At 34.7% G+C, this 16,876-nt stretch overlaps 6 protein-coding genes across 11 annotated transcripts in view; 3 read left to right on the top strand and 3 right to left on the bottom strand.

The window, feature by feature from the left end:
- Positions 9 to 546, bottom strand: LOC104769056 (gibberellin-regulated protein 8-like). Of its 2 annotated transcripts, none has more exons than XM_010493182.1 (2): positions 380 to 546; positions 9 to 267 (listed from the first exon to the last, which is right to left on the bottom strand). In XM_010493182.1, exons 1-2 carry the CDS (start codon positions 459 to 461, stop codon positions 80 to 82), a joined length of 270 nt encoding a protein of 89 aa, XP_010491484.1. In that variant the 5' UTR covers positions 462 to 546; the 3' UTR covers positions 9 to 79. The 2 variants fall into 2 exon arrangements, with proteins under 2 accessions (XP_010491484.1, XP_019097495.1); XM_019241950.1 differs by having other exon boundaries at positions 9 to 264.
- On the top strand, positions 2,152 to 9,371 carry LOC104769020. Of its 2 annotated transcripts, XM_010493149.1 has the most exons (4): positions 2,152 to 2,294; positions 2,707 to 3,027; positions 3,214 to 3,266; positions 9,365 to 9,371. In XM_010493149.1, the coding sequence occupies exons 1-4, from the start codon at positions 2,157 to 2,159 to the stop codon at positions 9,369 to 9,371; spliced, it is 519 nt and encodes a 172-aa protein (XP_010491451.1). In that variant the 5' UTR covers positions 2,152 to 2,156. The 2 variants fall into 2 exon arrangements, with proteins under 2 accessions (XP_010491451.1, XP_010491443.1); XM_010493141.1 differs by lacking the exon at positions 9,365 to 9,371 and having other exon boundaries at positions 3,214 to 3,282.
- LOC104769043 (gibberellin-regulated protein 8-like) lies at positions 8,358 to 8,973 on the top strand. Of its 2 annotated transcripts, none has more exons than XM_010493167.2 (2): positions 8,358 to 8,524; positions 8,637 to 8,973. In XM_010493167.2, the coding sequence occupies exons 1-2, from the start codon at positions 8,443 to 8,445 to the stop codon at positions 8,822 to 8,824; spliced, it is 270 nt and encodes an 89-aa protein (XP_010491469.1). In that variant the 5' UTR covers positions 8,358 to 8,442; the 3' UTR covers positions 8,825 to 8,973. The 2 variants fall into 2 exon arrangements, with proteins under 2 accessions (XP_010491469.1, XP_019096912.1); XM_019241367.1 differs by having other exon boundaries at positions 8,640 to 8,968.
- On the top strand, positions 10,008 to 12,575 carry LOC104768990 (pre-mRNA-processing factor 17-like). Of its 2 annotated transcripts, XM_010493103.1 has the most exons (2): positions 10,008 to 11,773; positions 12,279 to 12,575. In XM_010493103.1, exons 1-2 carry the CDS (start codon positions 10,062 to 10,064, stop codon positions 12,283 to 12,285), a joined length of 1,719 nt encoding a protein of 572 aa, XP_010491405.1. In that variant the 5' UTR covers positions 10,008 to 10,061; the 3' UTR covers positions 12,286 to 12,575. The 2 variants fall into 2 exon arrangements, with proteins under 2 accessions (XP_010491405.1, XP_010491413.1); XM_010493111.1 differs by lacking the exon at positions 12,279 to 12,575 and having other exon boundaries at positions 10,008 to 11,777.
- On the bottom strand, positions 12,554 to 16,215 carry LOC104769004 (ubiquitin-like-specific protease 1C). 2 transcript variants are annotated; one of them, XM_010493122.1, is made up of 14 exons: positions 15,775 to 16,215; positions 15,506 to 15,557; positions 15,354 to 15,421; positions 14,968 to 15,248; positions 14,761 to 14,800; positions 14,585 to 14,670; positions 14,469 to 14,498; positions 14,268 to 14,372; positions 14,071 to 14,173; positions 13,689 to 13,786; positions 13,346 to 13,468; positions 13,117 to 13,228; positions 12,923 to 13,030; positions 12,554 to 12,846 (listed from the first exon to the last, which is right to left on the bottom strand). In XM_010493122.1, the coding sequence occupies exons 1-14, from the start codon at positions 16,105 to 16,107 to the stop codon at positions 12,745 to 12,747; spliced, it is 1,641 nt and encodes a 546-aa protein (XP_010491424.1). In that variant the 5' UTR covers positions 16,108 to 16,215; the 3' UTR covers positions 12,554 to 12,744. The 2 variants fall into 2 exon arrangements, with proteins under 2 accessions (XP_010491424.1, XP_010491431.1); XM_010493129.2 differs by having other exon boundaries at positions 15,506 to 15,554; positions 15,775 to 16,177.
- Positions 16,794 to 16,876, bottom strand: part of LOC104778661 (U-box domain-containing protein 18-like) — a 2,856-nt gene continuing 2,773 nt past the window's right edge. The window contains exon 2 of the mRNA XM_010503111.2: positions 16,794 to 16,807. Within this exon, the coding sequence (XP_010501413.1) occupies positions 16,794 to 16,807 (14 nt within the window). The remainder of the gene's footprint in view (positions 16,808 to 16,876) is intronic.

Genomic DNA, 16,876 nt, shown 5'->3' with positions numbered 1-16,876 from the left:
TAGATGAGATTAAATTTTTCCATACATAAAAGATATGTAGATATTAACTAGGCGTCCGATGAGGATTTTTAAAGCGTGTTCAAGGACACTTGGGTCCTCCTTTGGAGTTTTTTATATCACGGTAGCAAGGACATTCATCTTTGTTTCCATAAGTGCCCGATGGGACACAGTTACACTTCCCGCAACATATATTGCAGTCCTTGATGCACTCTTCATGTTTTCTGTCATTCTTTGAGCATCTCACATTGCACTTTCCACCGCATGCTGCTAATTCATTTAAGCATTGCATATATATAAAATGTTAGAATTTCATACAAACAGTTGTTTAAAATGATAAATTTACCTACAATAACTAACTAGATTTAAGCATTACACTTACACGAATCAGCGCTTGAAATTTCGGTAAGTGAAGTCGTGAGGAGAAGAGAGATAATGAAGAATTGTATAACTATGAGCTTCATCTTCTTTTTTGGTTAGATTCCAAAACCTTTTATCTTTATTTCTCGATAAGAGTCAAAAATAAAACTTGAAGATTGCAAAGAAAAAGTAGTGATGATGATGATGATGAAAAATGTGACTACAAAGGGGTTACTTATAGTCGAGAATTTGAAGTGAAATATTTATTATCTTTATCCAATTTAAATAAATTATTTACAAATAAAAGATTTCTTACTTATTATTTCTATAACCAATATTGAAGCATCTATAAATTAGAAATCTGTTTTTTAGAGGATGTTATTAAATTGAATAACAACAGATTTTACATAACATTTAAATTTATTAAAACACTATTTAAATCACAAACTAATAACACCCCTTATAATACATAGATATTATCTCTATTTAGAGTATAACAATAACAATACAAAATTGCTTAACTTTATCATTTTCAAAATGGAAAAAATGCCATAAAAATCCCCAACTTTCAAATTTGGGATAAAAAAATCCTTGAAATTTGTTGTTTACAAATTTTGATTTGCACAAATTAATAACGGCAAGTTTCGCCTAGTGCATATTGATTTCACAACTTAAAAAGGAAAAAAAATCATACGCGAGTTGACAGAATTAGCACAACCATGTGCGAAAAAAAAAAGAATATAGCAATAAACAGCGACAACTAGGCGATATATATATACAGTCGTTTATACCCAAAATAGGATAGATATACAAGTCGTTATTGGATTAGAATGCATTGAACATCTTGCAAAATTAGGAAAAAACATGTTTTGCGGCTAACAACATGTTTTCCATCAGTTTTGCAAACACCTTGATTGATTATTGCTACCATTATTAGTTTTTGAAAGCGATTTGCTAGATTATGCCTAACATTATTGACCGGACCCAAAAGCTATGAACTAATTAACCGGACTATCAATGAACAACGGTGGGGTTTATTCGTTTCACTCTACAACAAATGGAAACAGGTTTCTTCATTGATCCGTTTCCGTTTTAGCCCCCTACCCCACCTCAGCTCTCAAGTCTCATCAGATATCGAATCAATCAACGGTGGTCTAACAGTACGAGCTTTAATTTACATCGTGTCCGTGAAATTAGCTACATAGGTTAGGTTCCAAGACTTTTGCCCCAAAAAAAAAAAAAGGTCCCAAGACTCAACATCTTCGGTGAACGCTTAGATCATTATATTCCATGTAGACTTGGTCCAAGTCTTAATATTAAACGACATCTCGAGTGAATCATGTTAACACAATACGGACAAAAAAACGTTCAACACCTTAATTTTTGTAAGGAATGGCTTGTGGTCTTTTTTTTTTTAAAGAGTTGTAAAATTGAATCTCTGAACATTTAAGAAAAAAAAAGTTAATCTCTGAACACCAAGTTCTAGAAATGAGTCCAACAGTAATACCAACAAGTTAAAAATCTTATTGGAACTTTTTGGAATATATATAAGGGTAAAATTTACAAAGTAAAAGTCTTAAGTAGTGTGTAAGCTAACGGACGCAAGTACAAAAGCCATGACTTTCTTTGTGGAACATCATTTTCCTCTAGAATTACGAAGCTCTTTCTCTCAAAATTGAGATTTGTGACTCTCTCTCTGATCCATGCCTTTTTTTTTTATCGCTTTATATATAAAGAGAAATGGATTTGAAAAGAGAGAAACATATTACATAGTAACATAATAAAAGAAAACAAAAAGAATGGAAAGGGCAAGAGAAATAGGAGAAGGAAGCTCATCGTCGTTTAGGGAACAACGAAACCTCAGAGAGAAAGAGCGACGTATGCGCATGAAACACCTCTTCTCTATACTCTATTCTCATGTTTCTCCCACTCGTAGGGTCCGTTTATCTCTCTCTCTTGTCTGTAACATTTTACATGTACTATATTTATTATATATATATATATGTCTATATGTAACTACACCATTTTTCTTAGATGTACACATTGGTGTCGTCTAATGGCCTAGCCACTTACGAACCCGCGCGCCTATGCTGCGTAAACCATAGATATTTAGATATTGGGTGTACTAGTCCAATACTCATGCTAGCTTGTGGCCGGTCTCACTCTCTAGCCAATGCAGCATTTAGCTAGGGTTCCCAGTTTTCGTATAAAAAAATTAAAAACAAATGATTCATATATAGACATATATTTGCCTTTTATGTTTTAGTTAATTTATTGATTATAAGCAAAGTTTTGCAAAAAAATCATGGACGTGATTAGTTTATTTTGTGCTTTTATTGTCATTAACAGTTGCCAGTACCTCAACTTATAGATCAATCGGTAGCATATATGATCCAACTGAAAGAGAAGGTAAACTATTTGAAGGAGAAGAAAAGGACATTGTTAAGAGGAGAAGTCCAGAATCGCTCTGAAGGGTCGTCGTCACATCAGCCAAAACTCAGTATTAATTCACGGGATTCGACCATAGAAATGAATCTGGTTATGGATTCAAACATAAAAAGAGTATTGTTACGTGAGCTTGTGAGTGTTTTTGAAGAAGAAGGAGCTCAAGTTATGAGCGCCAATCTTCAGAACTTGAATAATATGACCTTTTATACCATCATAGCCCAGGTATGTATGAACTCATCCACACGTCTTGTTTGTATCTATTACAAAGACACATGCATGTGGATTACGTCTTTCTTTCTTTTACGGCTTATATATGTGCGATGTGCCCCGTCTTTTAAATAGAGTTTTGAACTAATTTTGAAGGATTATATATGATTATTTAATAATCGCCGAAATGAATATCTTCAGGCTATCATATGTCGGATCGGGATTGATCCATCAAGTATAGAGGAGAGAGTAAGGTGTATAATCTCATGATTTTGTTTATCTTATTTTTAAGCTTTATTGTATCCCAAGTCATTAGTCTACACGCTAGTTTGTTTGCAATACTTATATATATGGTTTTTTCTTATAAAAAAATGTGTTAGTTCTCTATACACATGAGATCTCAGTTTTTTTCCTATTATGGTTTAAGATGAAAAGAATGACAAATGTCTTCATTAAAAAATTAATAAAAATAAATATGGCCACATTTGGAGTTTGGAGTTTTCATGTCCTGGTGATAGCAGGGTCATTCATCTTTGTTTTCGTAAGTGCCCGAAGGAACACATTTACACTTCTCGCCACATATTTTGTAGTACTTTGACTCACTTCTTACATTACACTTTCCACCACATGCTGCTAATTCGTTCATCATCAAATATAGAATATTATAATTATTGCTAGACAACTTAGTTCAAAGGATAATTAAGTAGATTAAGTATACTTAATTTCACGAATCAGAAAGTATGAAAAGGATGTGAGGAGCTTAAACATTATATATGAAGAATAGAACCTCGAGCTTCATCTTCATTTTGGATTTCAAATTTTTTTTTTAAATCTCTCGATTTAAGTTTTTTTTTTCCTCGATTTAAGTTTGTTACCTGATAAAGACGAGAAAAAACAAAACGTAATGTTTACAACCAAAATGCAAAAGAAAACAAATGGTGATGACTTGGGGGATTATGAAATTGTGGCTGCAAAAAGAGTATTACTAATAGTGTGAAATTTCGAAGCGAAGTATTTGTTATCTATTGTGGACTAGACAATTCACCAAATCATAGTTACGGAGAGGCTCATCCTTGAAGCCATAGTTGTAGGGATTCACCAAATCTTTGGTGATTGCGACGGCGACGAGCCAAGCAAATATATCTTCTTCTTGTGAGCCCAAATGACTAGTTTCTTCGTGTGGAATTCAAATATTTGAAGAAAGAAAAAAAATTAATAATACTGATAACACGTGAAAAATGCAAAAAGATTAAAATTGGCACGTATTGCAGTTTCCAAGAAAGTGGTCAAGCGGCAAGACGATTTATATACAGTGTTATTCCATAAGTATCTAGCATTGTACGATTTGCTAAAACTTGGATGACACTTTTACTCGGTTGCGAAATTATGACTAACATCTACCTGGACTCTCTCCAAGCAAGACTCAACAAGCTAGACAAGTCTTAATTTTCTATCTTTGTAATCATCTCCCGTGGACGCTCTCCAGTGAATGATGTAGACAATTAATACGGCCAAAAGAGAGTTGAGGCCTTTACTAATTTCTAGCTGTAAGGAATAGGTTGTGTCCTTTTCCTTGTATGATAATGATAGCTTAATTAATGTTGAATAATCTTAAGTTTATGGCCTGTGATACTATACTTAGGATGATAAATATGTGCACCTGATTAATCGGACATGGGATTGTTTGATCTAGTGGTCCATGCAGTTCTATCAGTATACAAAACAATTTTCCTTTTCTATATATTCGTTGATGGGAACGTAGTACACATGCAGTATCTATCTTAACATTTTTGGAGTACATTTTTGTGTCATCATCTCTTATTTTTGTATCCAAACAAATCTCAACTAAATTCTCTATAATCCTTATAACCAAACACAATAATTTCTTATTTGATAATATTAATTTCCTAAAAATTATCTACCTAATTTAAATCAATATGTTAGATTAAAATATAATTCTCCTTACACTTTTATTTAATCTTATATTTATTTATTTTAATTACTATTTAATACATAAAGTTAATAAAATTTTAGATTTTTTCAGCATATGATGTGATTTGAATTTTTATAAACAGATATATATTTTAAAAATTGTCTTAGGATATTTATAATCAAACAAGTATATCCACATATTGTATTGAGCTCGAAATACATTTTTAAAGTACAATAGAGTACCATCACTTTTTGGTTTTTTGCCAACTTTGGGTCAGATTTTTAATTAAAATTACAACCGATTCAATTACCCAGATCTTTCTTAAGATTACCGAATATTTTGGGCCGGTTTTTAATCCATAGCGTACTTATTTACATCCAATTAATGTCAATTAATGCACATTGTATCTTAGGTTAGAACTAATTTCCATGCCGAATTTTTAGGGTTGAGTTTGACAAAAAAAATTGATAACACAAATTCTGTAATCACATCCCTATGATATAGCAATTAATTCAAAATGAATACATCTTAGGAAATATCTAATTTGCATTTAATAAACGATTACATATTTGGTAAGTTCTTATTAGCTTTAAATGTACACTATTAATCCAATAATATCAATTAAGAATCAAAATAAAAATGTGTCGTATCATTCATTCCTAAATCATAACTAACTAAATCATAAAATGTATATTATCAACTTGCGAATCAAGAGTTTATACAAAACTTATCTACAACCGTTAACAGTATATATATATATATATATATATATATATGCAATTCACCATCGACTACCAACACAACTAAACTATTACAGTATCATATCAACAAGATAATAGACCCGTGATGTACCACAGGGTAAAACCTAGATAGTAGTACTTTTGTAAGGAATGAATTTTTGTCTATTGTGTCCTCTGACTAATTTACGCCAATGAAATGGTTTTCGATATGATTTTTGCTACGAACACCTATTGTACTAATCAGCATCTCACTGAACTCAAAACTTTTAACGTTATGAATCTCACATCTGTTTGAAATATCACTCTTGGTAGGAAAGAAGATGCATGCATATAATTAATTGGTGTGTAAGCTCACGGACGCAATCATAAAAGGCCAAATGCTATATGACTTTTTTTATTTTTACATTGTTTTCATCAAAATTAAGGAGCTCTTTCCATAATATGATGTTACAAGAAAACTAAAAAAAAAATCTTTAAAACCTTCATTAAAAAAAATTCCAAAATTAATGAAGAAATTTCAAAGTCAACTCATGGACTCATTATAACCAAACTCATCAGATTCATTAACTCATTTTAATGGAAATTTTAGTATCTCTTAGGAGTGAAAATTACATAGTAACAAAGTCTTGGTATAAAAAATAAGCATGTAAACTCACAGACGCAATCACAAAATCAATGATTTTCTTTCAAAACATCATTTTCCTCTATAATTTGTTTTTCCTATATAATTACGCAATTCTCTTCTCTCAAATTTGATATTTGTGACTCTCTTTCTCCATAATCTTTACATATATAATCAGAGATGAATTTGAAAAGAAAGAAATTTATTATAGTAACATAATTAATAAAAGAAAAAGAAAAAAAAAAGAATGAATAGGGGGAGAGAAATAGGAGAAGGAACTCTGCATCGTCCTTGAGGGAACAACGAAACCTCAGAGCGATGAATGCGCATGAAAAACCTCTTCTCATGTTCTCCCACTCGTAGGGTCCTTTTCTCTCTATATGATCACTTGCTAGCTAGTATAACTCTCTCTCTTTCTCTCTATATGTTTATCTATTAGATTGCACATGTGTTTTTAGACTAAACCTCATTCACATTTACCATTGTCAAACCGGTTGCGTTACTTTTTGTGGTTTTCTTAATCTTTTTGGCAAAAGGCGCCATATGAGAGAAAACCCACCTACATCGCTACGTTTTGACATATCCTCATGGCTCAGTTTGGTCTTTGCTTCCCTTGCTTGTGCTATTTGTGAAGTTTTGCTGCCCTATGGTCTATTGCACTGTACCTCAATGTTGACATCCGACGATCTTCAGCAAACCACTCTCAGCACTGTCACCATCACCCGGGCTACAGCCCACCGAATCCCTGCCATTGTATTGCTTCTGCTAGTGCTCCTCGCTCCGGTGAGTCCTTTCGCTCTGATTCCTTTCCAAACGTCACAATGTCTTAAGACCGTGACCACCTTGTCTTCTATTGAATCCTTCGATGTTGATCAATCTAGCACCTGTGACCTCACATGGCTCAAGCTGCTTCTTACCGTTTGACTATGGTTTTGGGGAAATCCTTTGTTTGTAACCTTTTAAACCTTTGGGGTTTGCTTTCCTCATTCTGTAATATTTCTGTTTGATTGAATGGAAACTTCAGTTTGTCCAAAAAAAAAAAAATTGCACATGTGTTTTATGCGTATATACAATAATACAAACATATATCTACGTACACAGTCATTGTTAATTAGATGTACGCATTATTCTTAAGAACTGATTAAATTGATTAGGCAGTAGTCCCTCTATGAACACCCAATTAGCTCTTAACTTTTTGGTTACATATTGACTATAACCATGTTGATGCAAAAAATATAAAAGTAAATAACTTGGGTTTTTATTGGCTCTAACTAACAGTTACCAATACCTCACCTTATAGATCAAGCGACAACATACATGATCAAAGTGAAAGAGAAGGTAAATTATTTGAAGGAGAAGAAAAGGACATTGTTACAAGTAGGAGAACTCGGGAATGTGTCTATCAAGGATCGTTCCTTCTGCCGATATTCGTTCGTGAGAATCAACAATGCATAGAAATGAATCTGCTTTTTTTTTTTGTGTGAGTGCAAAAAGAGAATTGAATCTGATTATGATTTTTTTTTTTTTTTTTTTGTGCAAAGAGAAATGAATCTGATTATGATTTTGTTTTCGTTTTTAAGTTGTCAACTATTTCAAGATCCACTACACGAAACTTGCCGTACACAGTCATTATTAATTATAACCACACAAGAAAAAAATAAAAAAATTCCCTGAGCAGAGAAACACTTCCGAATCAGCCTTTATTTTGTAAATGTTAAAGTTGAGCAATTTATTATAGTCTAGATAGAGATAATATCTATGTACTATAAAGAGGTTTTATTGGTTTTGTAATTTAAATAATTTTTTAATAATTTTAAATGTCATGTACTAGAATCTGATGTTAATCAATCCAAAAACATCCTTTAAGAAACAAATTACTAATTCATAAATACATTGGCATAACAAGTAAGAAATCTTTCTTTTTTTCTTCAGTAAGAAATCTTTTATTTGTAAATATTTTATTTAAATTGGATAAAGATAATAATTATTTCACTTCAAATTCTCAACTATAAGTAACCCCTTTGTAGTCACATTTCATCATCATCACTACTTTTTCTTTGCAATCTTCAAGTTTTATTTTTGACTCTTATCGAGAAATAAAGATAAAAGGTTTTGGAATCTAACCAAAAAAGAAGATGAAGCTCATAGTTATACAATTCTTCATTATCTCTCTTCTCCTCACGACTTCACTTACCGAAATTTCAAGCGCTGATTCGTGTAAGTGTAATGCTTAAATCTAGTTAGTTATTGTAGGTAAATTTATCATTTTAAACAACTGTTTGTATGAAATTCTAACATTTTATATATATGCAATGCTTAAATGAATTAGCAGCATGCGGTGGAAAGTGCAATGTGAGATGCTCAAAGAATGACAGAAAACATGAAGAGTGCATCAAGGACTGCAATATATGTTGCGGGAAGTGTAACTGTGTCCCATCGGGCACTTATGGAAACAAAGATGAATGTCCTTGCTACCGTGATATAAAAAACTCCAAAGGAGGACCCAAGTGTCCTTGAACACGCTTTAAAAATCCTCATCGGACGCCTAGTTAATATCTACATATCTTTTATGTATGGAAAAATTTAATCTCATCTACGTTTAATGTAAGAAGTAAAATATGTGCTTCACTAATGAAATCTTTTGTTATCTTTAAAACCTAAACACATTAAGAATAAATCATGTCAAGGTTTATATCTCTCAGCTTTATTTTTACTGAGACCTACAGCTTCTGGTGATTAATGCGGAGTCTCTCGTTAATCTGGTTCTTGCTATTGTATGTTTTTTTTGGATAACAATATTTTTTCCAAATTTCTAGAGTTACTTCCGATTCCGAATAGCCATTTTTATTTTCACAATGTCATCGTGGACACAACAACATGTTGGAACCATTGTACATGTCTTACTAACTAGTGCAATGAAAATCAAATTGTTGATAATATATATATATTCACCAACCTATTTGGCGAATATACTATGATGGAATAAATATTTGAGAGTTTACTTTCTCAATTGTCATAAACCAAAATCTACAAGGGGTTTAATCATGTAATTAATAGATTTTGAAGAATCATCTATGGATGTATATATTTTGAAGCATGAAATTCCAAACCAAAAAAAACAAAGTTTCTCCATATAAATAAGTTTTGTTGGTATGCTCTTCATATTGCAAAAATTCTCGAAAAAATGTTAACTAAATCCTAATAATTTTTAATCAGAAAAACAAACTAATATAACAATCTCGTGCTACTCAACATAGTTAATTATAATTAAGTCTACGCTAGTGTTTAGTTCTTTAAATATGATTGAGATGAGTATTTAAAAGCAAATAATTTACACGTTACTCTAGTAACTCTTCGTTATCTTTGTACGAAGTTGTTATGAAAATGTATTGTATGAGTTACGGAGATATGACCAAGCTAAGTAAACATTATTGTACTCGATCACTTAACGACAAGAAATCATTATTGGCCTCTCCATGTTATTTATCTCGCCACCGTCAATCACTAGAAACCTTAATTAACTTGTTTCGTCCGGTTTATATCGGTTTGACTTGGTGTGATTTTTACACGGGGACGTCAATGTCAAAAACAAAATTATCGGGGCGAATTTGAAAACAAAACAAAAGTCAGGGTCAATTTTTAAAAATTGGAATCCTTATTGGATTTAGGAATTTTAAAACCCTTATTAGTAGAGAAGAGAAACAGAGGCAGAGGAAACAAAGAACACTTTTGGTGTGAGCAAAATCGCAGAGAGATGGATCTGATTCAATCGTACGAAGAAGATGAAGCCGTCGAATCTTCACCGGAATCTTCACCGCTTCGTATGTTAAAGGCGAAATCATCTGCACCGGAGGTTGACGATACAGCGCTAGCTCTCACGGTGGCTAGCGTGAATCAATCGAATTCGAAGCCGATTAATCCGACTCAACACGTCGTCGTGACTAACCCTACCTATGAGCAGCTCTGGGCTCCGATGTTCGGCCCCGCGCACCCGTACGCGAAAGACGGGATCGCTCAGGGGATGCGGAATCACAAGCTAGGGTCTGTGGAAGATGCTTCGATTGGATCGTTTATGTTTGATGAGCAGCACAATACGTTTCAGAGGCATGGTTACGCGGCGGATCCGTCTGGGATGAATTACGTCGGCGATGTGGAGGCGTTGAGGAAGAACGACGGTGAATCGGTTTATAATGTTCGGCAGAGTGAGCAGAAGCGGAGGAAGATTGAGAAGAACAAAGAGGAGAGAGATGGGGAAGAGAAGAAGGAAGAGATTGAGCCGGAGGCTGAGAATCCGGCGAGTGAAGCTTGGCTTACGAGGAATAGGAAGAGTCCTTGGTCGAGGAAGAGGGAGGTTGTTCAGGGAGAGTTAACGGAGGAGCAGAAGAAGTATGCGGAGGAGCATGCCAAGAAGAAGGAAGACAAGGGACAGCAAAACGAAGCTAAAGGAGAGCATTACGCGGATAAGAGTACCTTCCATGGCAAAGAGGAGAAAGATTACCAAGGGAGGTCTTGGATTGAGGCTCCGAAAGATGCAAAGGCCAACAACGATCATTGCTACATCCCAAAACGTTTGGTTCATACATGGAGTGGTCACACGAAAGGTGTTTCTGCTATTAGGTTCTTCCCAAAGCATGGACATTTGCTTCTCTCTGCAGGTATGGATTGTAAGGTTAAGATTTGGGATGTGTATAACTCTGGTAAATGCATGAGGACCTACATGGGTCACGGCAAAGCTGTGAGGGATATTTGCTTCTCCAATGATGGGACTAAGTTCTTAACTGCTGGGTATGATAAGAACATTAAGTATTGGGACACGGAGACTGGCCAGGTTATCTCGACTTTCTCCACTGGGAAGATTCCATATGTGGTTAAGCTGAATCCGGATGATGACAAGCAGAACATTTTGTTGGCTGGTATGAGTGATAAGAAGATTGTGCAGTGGGATATTAACACGGGGGAGATCACACAGGAGTATGATCAGCACTTGGGTGCAGTTAATACAATCACGTTTGTGGACAATAACAGAAGATTTGTCACATCGAGCGATGATAAGTCTCTGCGAGTGTGGGAATTCGGAATCCCGGTGGTTATCAAGTATATCAGTGAGCCCCATATGCACTCTATGCCTTCGATTTCTGTCCACCCTAATGGAAATTGGCTTGCTGCGCAGAGCTTGGATAACCAGATTCTGATCTACAGTACCCGAGAAAGGTTTCAGCTGAATAAAAAGAAGAGGTTTGCAGGGCACATTGCCGCTGGTTACGCATGCCAAGTTAATTTCTCGCCAGATGGACGGTTTGTGATGTCAGGAGATGGTGAGGGTAAGTGCTGGTTTTGGGACTGGAAGAGCTGCAAAGTCTTTAGGACTCTTAAGTGTCACAATGGAGTATGCATTGGAGCCGAGTGGCATCCTCTGGAGCAGAGTAAAGTCGCAACATGTGGCTGGGACGGCTTGATTAAGTACTGGTAAGTAACCTTCGTCCAATCTGTTTGGTTTATCATGATGCATGCCTTGTTTATAAAAGTCACTTTTACTTAACAGATGCATAATAGTTGTTGCATTAAATAAGTGTAGCAAAGCTAGAGTTCTCGTATGAGTAGCATGCATGTAGGATGCGTCTTAAAAGTTTAGGAATCAGATCTCTTATAGCCCTATCCGCTGGATGATAGTTTAAACTTAGAAAATATTAGAGAGACAGACAACTCGATGGATTCATTAGTACATATGTTATAAAAGGGATAATGAATTCCACTACATGTTGTACTATCAGCAATATTTTGCTGTTGGGCGGATAATAAAACTAATCTCTACATTGATCCTATTGATTTATTACTCACCAAGATTTTACTCTTATTTTGTAAGATCTCTCTGATCATTAGATTCATTATTAGTCCATGTAACAAATTATAACCTCGTGGCTATAGAAGTCAGTCATATTGTTTGATACTGATGTTTATTGCGCATTTGCAGGGACTAAAACAAGACAAAAGCATCATTGAGAAAGAGAGAGAGATAGAAGGCGCAGAGATCACGGCCTAGCCTGGGCTAATACAGAATGCTGCATCTTTGGGATATAAACGCGCTTTAAGTTGTGCTTTCCTCTGTTTTAGGTTCTTCAATGTTGTAACAATCTGAGTTAAATGGATTATGTAGAGGGGAGACTGAAACAATTTTTAAACGCTTGAGAGAAACTGTTGATTGAGTCGTTATAAAGATAGCATGTAAGACGTGAGGATTTGCAGCAATGTTAGCTTTCATTCGGATTCATTACTATTTGCCTATTGGCTCGTAGTTGTTTTGTTATGATTACATCATGCCTAGTTATTACAGGACTTACAAGAAAGGGACCCGTGAACAAAAAACTTTTCTTTCATTTCTTAGTTAAGAGTGGCCAAACACAACACGGATCTCAAGGAGATTCTCTTTTATACAGCTTTTAATCTGTTTGGTTACCCTTACGGAATAGATCAACGAGAATGTTCCAGATTTTGATCCTTAAAGCGGAAGCTTCATCGGGTTTAAACCACTTCTTGTGAATCTGGAGATGGACTCGAGAAAACGAGTTAGTGCTAACAAACTAGAAGAGATCAGGAGGAGGTAGAAGAGAAACGCACCATTCCCAAATCCTTTAGTTTCAGCCTTTGTGGAGCTTCTTCGATGAAACGTTTTATGAAGAAGAGCACAAACAGACCACAGTCGAAATCATTCTTCTGTTGTGGAACCTGAGTAGGTGGTGAAAAAAAAAAAGATGAATACTGTAATTTGTCTTTAAACACTATTGCAACGTAACAAGTGATAAAGGACTAGCCTGCACTTCAGCTTCATTGATCATATTGGGAAGGTCTCTCCATACTTTTGCTGAAATTGGTAAATCCATGGAAGCATCTTGGTTTAGATAGTTCCATTCCTCTCTCAGAAACCTGCAACAATAAAGATATAATTAAAACCACAGATAGAATATATATGAAGAAGGTCTACACAGAGAAATTTTATGTAATCAGGCATCAGATCATTGGTACGGGTTCCTTAGGTCTCACCTTTTGACATTATTGAAAATCAAACTTCTTGGGTGAAGTCCCAATGAATCTGAGTGAATTATAGTCAATCCCGATTCGTCTTCCTGGTCTGGGATGCATATTATTACCAAGCTCCAATGGAGACTGAAACATTCAAGAGGAAAAAAAGACCATTAGACCATTTAACAATTGGTGCCGAGTGTAACAATTCTCCATTACAAAGTACAGACTGAGATGGAATCACTCTGATCTAAGAAAGCATTATTTTTTGCATCTGTATAGAGCGTAGACGACAAAAACTACTCTTCATGCCATAAAGATGCAATCATAGGATTCAATAGACAACGGTCAGCAAATTACTTACTCTTCATGTATTGGAATAAATATATATGATTTACGGAATAGATCTAAACCCTTCCACCACCGCCTGAACCTTACAAAAAATGCATCCTTGTCATTACCCTGATCATATTGAAAGGTGAAGACGAAGAGACCGATCAACACGAATAACCAAGAAGAAACTTATGTGAATCACAAGATGCAAAAGAAGATGTAGTATTATCATTTCCCTCTCAATTCTTGTTAAAGTTGCATATGAAGTATTTAGATTCAACCTTCTACAATAGAATACTGAAACTTAAACCATCTTGAGGGCTTTAAATATTGAGATGCAAAACCAAAAATAATGAGCTGAGAACCATTGATTTGTCATTCTATTATTCAAAGGAATCAGGGAAAAGAATCACCTTGTATGAAACAGCTTCTGTGAGCTTCTTGTAGAAAAACGTATTGAAGAAATGACAATGAGCAGCTGTCTCATTCGTTGAAAATACATTGTGCTGCAAGAACCTAGTCAAACAGAAGCGAAAATAATCACATAAAAGCCATAACATGAGAGAGAGAGATAATAATGCAAGTATGCAAGTCGGTACTTAAGAAAAACCTGAGGTAGAAATTTATAACTGCCGACTTAAGATATTCTCCAGGTGAAAGACATTTCAGATCTTCAAGAGACACTTGAACAAGGTCTCGCCCGTCCCTTTGATCACTGGATGAAATGGAAAAAAGAAAGAAATTCATATATCTTATTGACGATCACAGTTAGTAAAACATAACACCAACTACAAGGTAATGTTTTACCCACCTTGATGGGTAGTAAATATCTTCCGGTAACCTGCAGATTTCACCAAAATTTAGGTTATTTCAAAAAGGAAGGGCCAGTCAATTGATGAAGATAAACACAAGTAACTCTCTTTTTACCCTTCAGGAAGTTCACATGCTTCCTCTAGTACCCTTGGAGACTGAGGTTCATCTTCATCCAAATTAATCACTTTATCATCTGATTTCTATAACAAAAAGTGTCAAAACGGGTGCTAATGTCCTTTTATAAATTAATTACGCACAAGAATACAATTGTATGGCATAAGATGACATACCTTCTTGCACTGCGATGGTGTTGTTTTCACACTCCACTCCCTGTGATAAAAAGATGCACACATATAAGTAACATACTAAATTCTCTTACGAACAATGGTTAGCCAGGGCCACAGGGTATGGCATACATAGTAGTAACCTACAATCTTGAACTTGAAAAGACATGCAAGAAAATCTCAGAAGCAGTAGCAGGGAGAAAATATATAGACCTGGGAGTTTCATAGCCAACTACATCGTCGTCATCATCATCATCATCGTCGACTAGTAAATAAGGAGAAGATTCCTTTGGCTTTGCTTTACCATAAGCTTCGTTGAGTTTTCGATTCCCTTTTGGATCCTTAGATCCAGAATAAAAGTTTCTTTCACTTACATTACACTTACTTAATCTTGGCAGCGATCGCCACCCATTACTTTTCTCTATAATTGAATCTTTATTGGATTTGCCTTTCCAGCTTCCACGTTCCAAATCTTGTGTTTTGTCATTAAATAGCTTCACGGGTTGAGCATCCACCAGTTAAACGAAGTATATCAATTTGCATCAAGAAGCAGGGACATAAAAGGATTTAAACAACAGGGAATGTAAGAAACGCCATACTTTGGGATTGTCACTCGACCCTTGTCTAGAGGAGTCTTTTGAGGCTGTATTCTCTTGCCTAGACACACCTGGAAGAACTTAACATGTTAGAGACAAAAGTTTTACACTTTTACACCAACATTAGCTGGGGGATAAACCTGACAACAAGATACCTGAGCTTTTCGGTTGCTCCAGAATCTGACATGCATCATTTTCCGCATCCTGCTAAAATAAGTAAGTGTCACAAGACATTGTATCAGATAAATCCATCCATCTTTTAAAAACAGAGAGCCATCCGCTAAGCCCCTCTAAACAAAATACCAAACAAAACCAGAACCATAGTACTAAACAAGTGAAAAGGTTAAGAACTAATGAGAAGCTTTAGCCAGAAAGAAACTTGAACCAATGGGATCCTCCAAAGTCCAAACACATACTAACATACCGGTTTGGTCCGTTGCAACATCCTCCGCTGCTTCTCGTACTCAATGTCTCCAATTCTGTTGCGGATTTTGTCGCCTTTATCTGGCAACTTGTCACCTAAAGCAATCAGAAGTGATCTCTGACGCTTCAGATGATCGTCTAGTTCGTTATCCCTGAGGGATCGCACGCATACGGCGGATTCCTCGCCGGAGAGAGTTGGCTCAGACGGCGGAATTTTGTCAGTGCCGATGATCTCCAGCTCGGGAACTTCTCCCTCGGCCAAAGCATCGTCCCAATCTATGTTGAACTTTGTCTTCACCACACGATCTAACTCGATTACTCTTTGCCTCTTCATCTCTCTTCATCAATAAAAAAAACTACCGATATATTATTATTTTAGGTTTTGGTTTCTTGAATTCTCCGGCTTCCCTATTTTTTTTTTTATCTCTTTTTCATGTGGTTCTTGCAAATTTCTCCGTGGTTTCTTCAAAATATATTGTAAAATTTATTTAGATAATGGGCTTCGAATTCAAATCCAGTAAATACTTTAAACTAAAATTCTATATAAATTAAATTATGGGCTTCTAACTTAAGGCCAATTAATAGATTTTATCATTTAAAAATAGATAATTAAATAGATTTTGTTGTTTCCCTCTAAAATTTTCCTTATTTTTTTTTTCATAAAATATTATATAAATTCCTAAAATATAACAAAAATATATAGTACGTTTAAAAAATAATAATAAGCTTTCGAGTCAAAAACTAAAATTAGAAAACTCTATATAAATATATAGATTATAAGATTCCAACTCAACTAAAAAAAATTAGGTGTCTATTGTCTTTAGTTTGGACCAAGATATATTTGTAATGTTAATTTTAGGTCACAATTTGCATTAAAAAGCTAAGTTGTTTGCTTCGTATTGTAATTGTTTTTATTAATTCATTTATACATCGAGAAAGGAAAAAAATTTACAGTATGAAGTATGGACTATGGACACAGCTTCTTAAAAAACATGAAGCTTATTGCCATCTCTCTTTGGTTTATACAACAAATACTTACATATGTAAAAAAAAATAGATAAATGAATTTCACCCTTTTTTTTTTTTTAACTAAAAAAAAAAAA

The sequence above is a fragment of the Camelina sativa genome, chromosome 3 (assembly GCF_000633955.1).
Source record: "Camelina sativa cultivar DH55 chromosome 3, Cs, whole genome shotgun sequence".
Classification (NCBI taxonomy): domain Eukaryota; kingdom Viridiplantae; phylum Streptophyta; class Magnoliopsida; order Brassicales; family Brassicaceae; genus Camelina; species Camelina sativa.
The sequence above is the reverse complement of the archived record's forward strand: the minus strand, read 5'-3'. Positions and strand labels throughout refer to the sequence as shown.

Bases quoted from the DNA above. Each gene is read 5' to 3' on its own strand.
- LOC104769004 (XM_010493122.1), bottom strand. From the start codon at position 16,107: ATGAAGAGGCAAAGAGTAATCGAGTTAGATCGTGTGGTGAAGACAAAG. The intron at 15,558-15,774 runs GTATGTTAGTAT...TACTTATTTTAG, and splicing joins TGTTGCAACGGACCAAACCG to CAGGATGCGGAAAATGATGC. The intron at 13,787-14,070 runs GTGATTCTTTTC...CAATATGATCAG, and splicing joins CAGAAGCTGTTTCATACAAG to GGTAATGACAAGGATGCATT.
- LOC104769056 (XM_010493182.1), bottom strand. From the start codon at position 461: ATGAAGCTCATAGTTATACAATTCTTCATTATCTCTCTTCTCCTCACG. The intron at 268-379 runs GTAAGTGTAATG...TAAATGAATTAG, and splicing joins AATTTCAAGCGCTGATTCGT to CAGCATGCGGTGGAAAGTGC.
- LOC104769020 (XM_010493141.1), top strand. From the start codon at position 2,157: ATGGAAAGGGCAAGAGAAATAGGAGAAGGAAGCTCATCGTCGTTTAGG. The intron at 2,295-2,706 runs GTCCGTTTATCT...TGTCATTAACAG, and splicing joins ATGTTTCTCCCACTCGTAGG to TTGCCAGTACCTCAACTTAT. The intron at 3,028-3,213 runs GTATGTATGAAC...GAATATCTTCAG, and splicing joins TTTATACCATCATAGCCCAG to GCTATCATATGTCGGATCGG.
- LOC104769043 (XM_010493167.2), top strand. From the start codon at position 8,443: ATGAAGCTCATAGTTATACAATTCTTCATTATCTCTCTTCTCCTCACG. The intron at 8,525-8,636 runs GTAAGTGTAATG...TAAATGAATTAG, and splicing joins AATTTCAAGCGCTGATTCGT to CAGCATGCGGTGGAAAGTGC.
- LOC104768990 (XM_010493103.1), top strand. From the start codon at position 10,062: ATGGATCTGATTCAATCGTACGAAGAAGATGAAGCCGTCGAATCTTCA.